This window comes from Orycteropus afer, unplaced genomic scaffold, assembly GCF_000298275.1.
Source record: "Orycteropus afer afer isolate SDZICR_OR568_19922 unplaced genomic scaffold, OryAfe1.0 scaffold00305, whole genome shotgun sequence".
NCBI lineage: Eukaryota > Metazoa > Chordata > Mammalia > Tubulidentata > Orycteropodidae > Orycteropus > Orycteropus afer.
The window spans coordinates 3,797,407-3,806,747 of record NW_006921892.1 but is presented as its reverse complement, the minus strand read 5'-3'; the positions used below and the strand labels follow the sequence as shown (position 1 = coordinate 3,806,747).

The following is a 9,341-nucleotide window of genomic DNA, read 5'->3' as shown; positions in this document are numbered from 1 at the left end:
ATGGTGGCATCGAGGAAGAGGAAGACAGAGAGAGGTACATGGAAGGTGCAGACAACAAAGATGAACCCTTTTACACTGTGTTGTCAGTGAAGGCAAACATGGGTATATGGGTGGACAGGCTGAAATATTAGGTATGTCTATACAGTGGGGAGTGTACCCAAGACCATGTATAGATTTGGAGACAGTGGTCCTATAAGTTTATTTGTATGATCTTAAGAATTCCCAGGTGTATAGTAGAGCTGACAAGGGACATGGTTGTAGTCACTTCTTGGTCACAGCCAGCTACCCAGAGGAACTGAGCAGTTGAACCTGAGGGTTCGGGACCAGGATTGCAGGGGACATCAAGCTCAATTGGTATAACATCCTACACAAAACATTGTTCCACCTCCTACTTTGGCGAGTAGCGACTGGGATCATAAAAGCTTCCAAGCAGCCATCTAGATGCAACGATGGGTCTCTCCTCACCTGAAGCCAAGAAGAATGAAGAAAACCAATGATTCATGAAACAATTAGTCCTGGCAACTTTTACACTATGCGATCCACAGCCTATACAACTATGAGACCAGAACTAGATGGTGCCCAGCTACCACTGTACCACTGTCAACCATTCGGAGGGGGGTCTATGTAGGAGATCCTGGAGAGAGAGAGAGAGAGAAACAACAATGTGGAACAAAACTCAAAATCATTTGGGTGGGGGAGAGGTGCAGGCAATGTGTTTGCTGGTCTGATAGAGCTTGGTGGAACCACTGAGACTATGGCCCCTAGCTGCCCTTCAGGTCTGGAACTGAACCCACACCTGTGGCATCTAGCCAAACAAAAGACCAGCATAGGAGTTGACCATTTACGTGAGGTAGATACACTCCTTGGAGAGAACAATCATGGGAGAAAGAAGGGCTGTTTATGCACAGGGAGACAGCTCAAGGGGCAGGAGTCCATGGAGGGATGGACACAAGGAAGAGGTAACTATTGGGAGGAAGTGGGAGGGGAGCTGTTGCATTGTAGTAAATTGTAGTCAATGTCATGAGACAAAATGTTTATGAACTGCTGTATGGAAAGTTAATTTGCTCTGTAAATTTTCACCCAAATCACACACACACACAAAAAAAAAAACCCAGTCAATTATTATAATGAAATGTGCAAAGACATGGAGTTAGAAAACCAAAAGGGAAGAACACACTTGGCATTTCTCAAGCTAAAAGAACTGAAGAAAAAATTCAAGCCTTAAGTTGCAATATTGAAAGATTCTATGGGCAGAATATTGAATAATGTAGGAAGCATCAAAAGAAGATGGAATATATAGAGTCACTGTACAAAAAAAGAATTGGTTGATGTTCAGCTATTTCAGCAGGTAGCATATGCTCAAGAACCAATGGTACTGAATGAAGGAGGACGTCAAAGCTGCATTGAAGTAACTGGCTAAAAACAAGGCTTCAGGAATTGATGGAACAACGATTTTGAGATTTTTCAGCAAACTCATGCCACACTGGAGGTGCTTACTCTTCTATGCTAGGTAATTTGGAAGCTACCTGGCCATCTGACTGGAGGAGATCCAAATTTGTACCCATGCCAAAGAAAGGTGATCCAACAGAATGTGGAAATTATTGAACAATATCACTAATATCACACGTAAGTAAAATTTTGCTGAAGAAAATCAAAACTGGTTGCAGCACTGTATTGACAGGGAATTTCCAAAAATTCAAGTTGGATTCACAAGAGGATGTGGAATGAGGGATATCATTCCTGATGTCAGATGGCTCTTGACTGAAAGAAAAGAATATCAGAAAAACGTTTGTGTATTATTGACTGTGCAAAAGCATTTCACTGTATGGATTGTAACAAATTATGGATTACATTGCAAAGAATGGGAATTCCAGAACATTTAATTGTGCTTATAAGGAACCTGTTCACAGACCAGGAAGCTGTCATTTGAACAGAACAAGGGGATATTGCATGGTTTAAAATGAGGAAGGGTGTGTGTTGGGGTTGTATCCTTTCATTGTACTTATTCAATCTGTGGGCTGATCAAATAATTTGAGAAGTTGGACTATATGAAGAACAATATGGCATCAGGATTGGAGGAAGGCTCATTAACAACCTGCAATATGCAGATGACACAACCTTATTGCTGAAAGTGAAGGTGACTTGAAGCACTTACTGATGAAAATTAAAGAATGCAGTCTGCAGTATGGATTATAACTAAATATAGAACAAAAATCCTCACAACTAAACCACTAAGTAGCATCATGATGAATGAAGGAAAGATTGAAATTATCAGGGATTTCATTATACTTGGATCCACAATTAACACCCTAGGAAAGAAGAGTCAGGAAATTAGATGTATTGTACTTGGGAAATCTGCTGCAAAAGACCTCTTCAATGTGTTGAAAAGCAAAGATGTCATTTTGAAGACTAAGGTGTGCTTAACCCAAACCATGATATTTTCACTCAGCTTATATGCACATGAATGCTGGACAATGGATGAGGAAGACCGAAGAAGAGTTGATGCTTTTTGAGTTTTGGTGTTAGTGAAGAATCTGAGAATACCATAGACTGCCAGAACACACAAATCTGTCCTGGAAGAAATGTAGCTGGAATGCTCCTTGCAAACAAGAATGGTCAGACTTTGTCACACTTACTTTGGTCATGTTGTCAGAAGGGACCATTTCCTGGAGAAGGATATCATGCTTGGTAAAGTGGAGGCTCAGTGAAAAAGGAGAAGACCCTCAACAAGATGGATTGACACCACAGCTGCAACAATGGGTTCAAGTATAGCAAGGACTGTGAGGATGGTGCACAACTGGGCAGTGTTTCGTTCTGTAGTGCATGGGGTTGCTATGAGTTGAAGCCAACTCAGTGGCACCTAACAACAACAGAGTCATAATTCAATTAGTATATTTATTGAAGTACCTATGTCAAGTCCATCGAATTCTTTTGCATAATATCCCTAATATCTATTGTCAGTCTAATTCTACTCTTTTAATTTATAGTATAATGGTTTCAGTATATTCAATAGTGCATACAGATTCTTACTTAGAAACATCTATTTTGTGCACTTCAACATCTGAGATCTTTTATAAACTCACAAGAGGAGATGGACCACATACACACCCATCCCAAACTAAAAAAAAATTAAACCTGCTGCTGTCAATTCTGACTCATGGAGACCCTATAGGGCAGAGTAGAACTTCCCTATAGAGGTTCCAAGACTCTAAATCCTGATTTAATCAAAGATTCAGAAACATATCCACTAAGTTTTTGAAGACCTTAAGAGACTATAATTTGGAATATTCAATTATTTTTAAACACCTTAAATTTTTTAACTTAAAACATACACATTTATACTCATGTATCAATCTTTTGATGCAGAGTCAAAAGCCTTCTTGACTATGGACTTATGATTGGTATTCCCCTACTTTTCCTTCTATAAACTACATCCATAATACATGATCAGTCATTTTCAGTATTATTTAATGTGGAACAAGAATGTAAACAGTTGCACAGCAGCTGCAGTAAAGAATCCTTCCAGACCTTGATATCTTTTCTCTGCCAATCTTTTACTGTTGTCATATCCCAAACTAATTTGACAGTATATTTTGGGGGATTCCCCTTATTGAAATCTTCACAAAGCACTCAACTTAGTTTTCATAGAAACAACTCTTGCTTTTAGTATAGTGCTCATAATTTTTTGATATATGGGAAAATCTGCAAAAGCTGGAACCCATGTAAGGCAGAAACCTGTCAGAGAAAGAAAACTAAAATATTTTCCACTAATAGAAAGTGACAGAAAAGTGGCAAGACTGCCTGTCAAAGGCAGAAAACTTGTGAGACCCTGAAATACAAGCCAGTCTATTCAAGTTCCAGCTGTCAGGTTTCATTGTACATTTATTTAATTAAATCATGTAATTACAATTACAACATATTACATATGTTCAGTAAAATAATGAGTAAACATGGAACATTCAACTATATTTTTAACAAGCACATACTCGTATTTTCATTTCTTTCTATACTAAAATTCACGTATGTGTGTTCCCAGTTATTTATCAACCAAGTTTAATGAATGACCCAGAAAACATCATTTCTCGGTGCTGCTTTTCCTTGGACCCTAGTTCCCTAACAGGTGGTTCAGGTGCCGGTAACACTGCCCACACAGGATAGGATCCTCACAGAACTTCAAAAACACTTTTGGTCCACAGATTTTTAATCTTAAGACTTACACCACCATTTTGGACAAACTTGCAATAACAATCTGTGTTCTGTTGAACTTTACACTTCTCTGGTTCTTGAATCAAAGTACCAGCAGTGCCACAGCCTTGTTTGGGGAAAGGATTATTAGCCAGCTTCTTGATCAGCATCTCTGCTTTCAGCTAGTAGTATTCTGCCGTCAGGTGCTGTCATGTCAGTTCTGATGCATAATGACCCTATGCAATAGAATGAAACCCTGCTGGTTCTGTGCTGTCCTCCCAGTCCTTGCTGTGTTTGAGCCCCATGTTGCAGCCACTGTATCAGTCCATCTCATCGAGGGTCTTCCTCTTTTTTGCAGACTCTCTAGTAGAGTCATATAAAGTCCTTTTCCCCCAGTTACCTTCTGATCCTGATATAATGCTCTGTTATCTAGGTGTGTAAAGGGAAATCCTAATAGAAATATAGTAATAGCCCTTACTGTTAGAGGGAAAAAACTTCTGGACTTGGGGGTGGGGTGGGAGACTGATCTTGTTTTTCCTTTAGCTGTTATAGTTCTGTGTAGTCATTTTCATGTATTTTTCAACTTTTACCTATAGTTTCAGAAGGAAGTTTAGTTTTATTTTCAGCTAACAGATACACTTGGAATCCTTCTTTCCTTAGTCTATACCAAAATTGACCTTCCCTGGTGGGTTACTAATTGGTTGTAGTCCTGGTCTCCTGAATGTTCCCAAGATTAAAGGCACCCACACAGCAATGAAAAGTGGAATTTTGGCAGCAGAATCTACTTTTAAGCAACTAACTAGTGAAAATCTCCAATCAAAGACAATAGGTAAGTACTTTCTATTTAAAGTATAGGAAAGAAAATGGTAAGGTTCTTCATTGAAGCATTTAAAAAGAAGCTACTTAAATATATTGTTTTTGTTGTTGTTGCCATTGATTTTGACTCATGGCACCCCTATGTGTACAGAGTAAAGCTGCTCCACAGGGTTTTTCAAAGCTGTAACCTTTTGGAAACAGATTGCCAGAACTTTCTTTAAAAGCACTTCTTGATCAGTTGGAACCACCAACCCTTCAGTTGAGTACTTAACTGTATGCACCAAGGACTCCTTATTTAAACATCCATTATATAGAGAATGAAAATAAATACAGGTATGTGTTGCTTCATGTCTATTCATGCAATGTCTGACCACATATATATCTGTGGTCCCAACAGTTTGTTGTTTTTTTTTTTTTTTTAAAAAAATGAAAGCCACTCTTTTGGTTATTATTTCCCCAAAATGGCTTTAAAGAACCCAAACCCAAACTCTTGAAGCATTGGACTACAGGTGGGGTTATAGGCAAAGGACATGGCTCTAGGCATGGGCTCTGGCTTTGTCTCATGGGTAGATGGGAGGCAGTGGCTATGGAGGACCTGGCTGCTCCTGCTGCCCAGGTGGACGAAACAGCAGGTGGGGCTGTGTACACTCCACTCCCTCCCTGTTTCCTCTTGCTCTCCTTCTCCCACCACCCTCTCAGCTGCCACCATGCTGCCCTTTCTCCACCAGCAGCTCCAGCAAGGACAACCAGAAGTGGGCTCCCATAAGGTTTTCATAGTGTTTGTTCAACATCTTAATCACATAATGCCCTGTTTCACAGAATGTATCATGGACGCTAAGTGACATACACCTAATACAATTAAAACTCTTAAGGTCTTTTTTATGTCTGTTTCAATTAAAGCTTAAAAAATATTTATTCTATCAGTCTCTTTATACAAGGTATTAAGATGTGTGCTGTGCAAGTAAACTGTATTAACATGTCTCTCTTTTCAATTAGAGATTTTTACAGCTATGTTGTTTTATAGTCACATCAAATCACAGAAGAGTACCAGTGATATCCCATCTATTTAGAAACTATTTCACGTTGGAAAATACTTCATTACATGCATGTGATACACAGAATAAGGTACCTCACAAATACTGAAGTATCATCAGTCAAAAATAGAACAGCTTTGTAAACTGTAATTAAACAGCTACCTAATTCTTAGCTGAGTTTGAAAGCAGTCATATGGCCCTTTTGCTGTGTTGCAGAGGGGCAGCCAGCTCTTATATAGCAGTAGATAATTAACCCTTAATCTAAAATGACTGTGTGGTGGTTTTCAGTCAACACTCAACTTCATCTGTTTCTCTCTCCATTCCATCCACAATGGCTTCTTTACTTTTCCTGAAAGGATACTCCCATCTCAGTCTTTGCTCATGTCTGACTTCCTTGTTCCCTTCAACTTTGCTCATGTATCTCTCTCTCTCAGTGGCTTTACCTTGATCACACTATTTAAATTACAACAGAGCACTCCCAGCCCCCAACAGTTTCTCCTATAGTATTTTTCACCTTTTGGCACACTGTTATTTACTTTTTTCTCAAGTGTGCATTTCCTGCTTAATTCAGAACTCCAAGAGAACAAGGACATTGTTCACAAAGCCCCTGGCACACAGTGGGAACTCAATAGATATTTGATAAATAAATCTTATTTCTTAGAATCCCAGCTAACTAATGTCCTTCTAGTTACAAGTATGCAATCTGGTTACACCTTCAAACCTCTTTGTAAGAGTAGAGACCTAGAGTGTGGGAGTGAGAGGAGATATGACACAGAAGGCAAGAGGGGGTACTTCAAGAACAGAATGGACAAGATGGAGTGTACAAGTGGTTAGTGGATTTTTTTTCCTTTTCTTACTAAGTATTTTTGCTTGTTAGAAACTCTCACTGTATTATGTACATACACATAGTACCACACCTAGATAGTAACAAAGACAGGGTGGCACCAGAGACTGAGGATTAAAGCTGTAAAGAAAGAGGAGTAGAGCTAATACAGATGAGCAGTAAAACAGGATGGAGTACATGAAAGCATTAAGAAATGAAGAACTAATTTGTCCCATTAAGTATAAAATACCTACAGTTTTAAGTATGAAGTACTTTCACTGATAAATTATAAAACATTTCCTTTCACAGGTACCATGAACTTTTTATCTGATGCTTCCGTGTCAGTTTCACTGAATTTTCAAGCTAATTTTCCAAGCTATCATATAAAAAGTATTTTACTATTAACAGCGGTCCATATACCAAATGGTTGTTTTTGAAGGTGCCAATATTTACACGTGGAATCCCGAGTAGGATTTTATATGCACACCTTTGTTTCAAAAACTGACGACTAGAGTATTTTGAAGCAGTTCCACACTTAATGTTTCATATTTTTTGAAAAAAGGACTCCATGTAGCAGAGTATGAAGACAATTTGAAGAAATCATGGGTGTGGAAAGAGCTCTATGCTGTTAGAAATATAAGACCATCCTGCCATGGAATCTTGGGTATATATGGAGGGATGATTTACACTGGAATATTTTACTGGATATTTAGAGGAATGGAGCCATGGACTCTAAAACATAAAGGTAATTTAAACATATTGGCGATATATATTTTACAATTATTGAAAAATTTATGAGTGGGATCCATTGATTAATGGACGTTTTAAATTTATCAGAAAATACCTTTAACAAAATTTTCCTATTATAAATTCAGTATCTAAGAAAACTGATTATAATTATAAGACAAAAACTATATTTCTATAATGCTTTCAAGGTTTTTTAGGTTTAAGAAAGTACTTCAAAATTAGCGGTTTTCTTAAAATTAGTTGTTTTTTCAATGAAACACGTTCCTCAAATTGTTGAAGGTTCTGACTCTAGTCAGCTAAAGCCAGCCAAGGATTGTACACCTATTGAGTATCCAAAACCTGATGGACAGATCAGTTTTGACCTCTTATCATCTGTGGCTCTGAGTGGTACAAATCATGAGCATGACCAACCAGCACATTTAACCCTGAAGGATGACAGCATACCTGTAAATAAAAATCTATTGATCTATGATGGACCCGAACAGCGATTCTGCCCTGCAGGTCAGTAGTATGATTTCCATCCATTCCTAAATATTAATACAAATGCTTTAAATATTTTAGAAATATGATTCTGTTAAGAAATGATTTCTATGCTACTACCACAGTTGACAGTAGCTACAATAATGGGCTCAAACACAGCAATAATTGTGAGCATGGTGCAGCAGTGTTTTGTTCTGTTTTATATGGGGTCACTCTGAGTCGGAATTGACTTGACAGACCTAACAACATATAAAACACATGTAAATGGGAACACTACTAATAAGACTGATGATTTCTTTTGTTAATAAGACTAACTCAGCTATACACTGTTTTAATTGCTGTTATGCACAGTGTAATTTATAGTAACAACAACAGCATACACCAAGTTCCTGAGTAAACATTCAGAAAACAAAAAAAGCTTCAGTAACTACTATTTCTGGGATCATAATCTCCACCTTTTAAAGTTAGAAAAGTTAAGTTTTTCAATATTACTTATTTTTTACTTTACAGGAGTTTATGAATTTGTTCCTTTGGAACAAGGTGAAGGATTTCGGTTACAGATAAATGCTCAGAACTGTGTGCATTGTAAAACATGTGATATTAAAGATCCAAGTCAGAATATTAACTGGGTGGTACCCGAAGGTGGTGGAGGACCTGCTTACAATGGAATGTAAATGACAACTGATTTCATTTGCAAGTACATTTGATAGCCAGTTCTTTAAAATGTATGGCAAACTAACTTTAAAATGTGTAAAGGCTAACAAGTATCAAAGTATCTTACAGTGTATGATTGACCAGAATGTTCACAAAATAACTTAGTGAAATAAAAATTTTATACTATACCAAAAATTGTCCCATAAAAATTTGATATAGCCATCTACTTCAGTTCTTCAGATTTAGTTCCAACAGTGAAACACATCAACCTAAATGTACATTTGACTTGTCAAATTCAAGTCTTCAGTTATAAAAATGAATATATATATTCTAGAAGGAGTATCAGCATCTAGCCCATCATATTTTCTTATGAATAAAAACATTACCACACAGCCACACCCACTGGTTTGCATATTGCCTGTGTGAGTCAGGTCCAACTCAATGGCACATAACAACAACATGGCTACTTCTAAGTTACAACTGCAGAACAGAGTACAGGCATACCTCCGAAATACTGCAGGTTCAGTTCAAGACCACAATAAAGCACATGTTGCAAAAAAAAGCAAGTCACGTGAATTTTTTTGGTTTCTTAGTGCATTTAC

General features: G+C 37.7%; 1 protein-coding gene across 1 annotated transcript in view; it reads left to right on the top strand.

Moving 5' to 3' along the window:
* ETFDH (electron transfer flavoprotein dehydrogenase) overlaps window positions 1-8,759 on the top strand; it is a 56,357-nt gene extending 47,598 nt beyond the window's left edge. The window contains exons 9-12 of the mRNA XM_007951642.2: window positions 4,846-5,014; window positions 7,421-7,603; window positions 7,885-8,106; window positions 8,596-8,759. Of these exons, the coding sequence (XP_007949833.2) occupies window positions 4,846-5,014; window positions 7,421-7,603; window positions 7,885-8,106; window positions 8,596-8,759 (738 nt within the window). The remainder of the gene's footprint in view (window positions 1-4,845; window positions 5,015-7,420; window positions 7,604-7,884; window positions 8,107-8,595) is intronic.
* The last annotated feature ends 582 nt before the right edge of the window (window positions 8,760-9,341 follow it).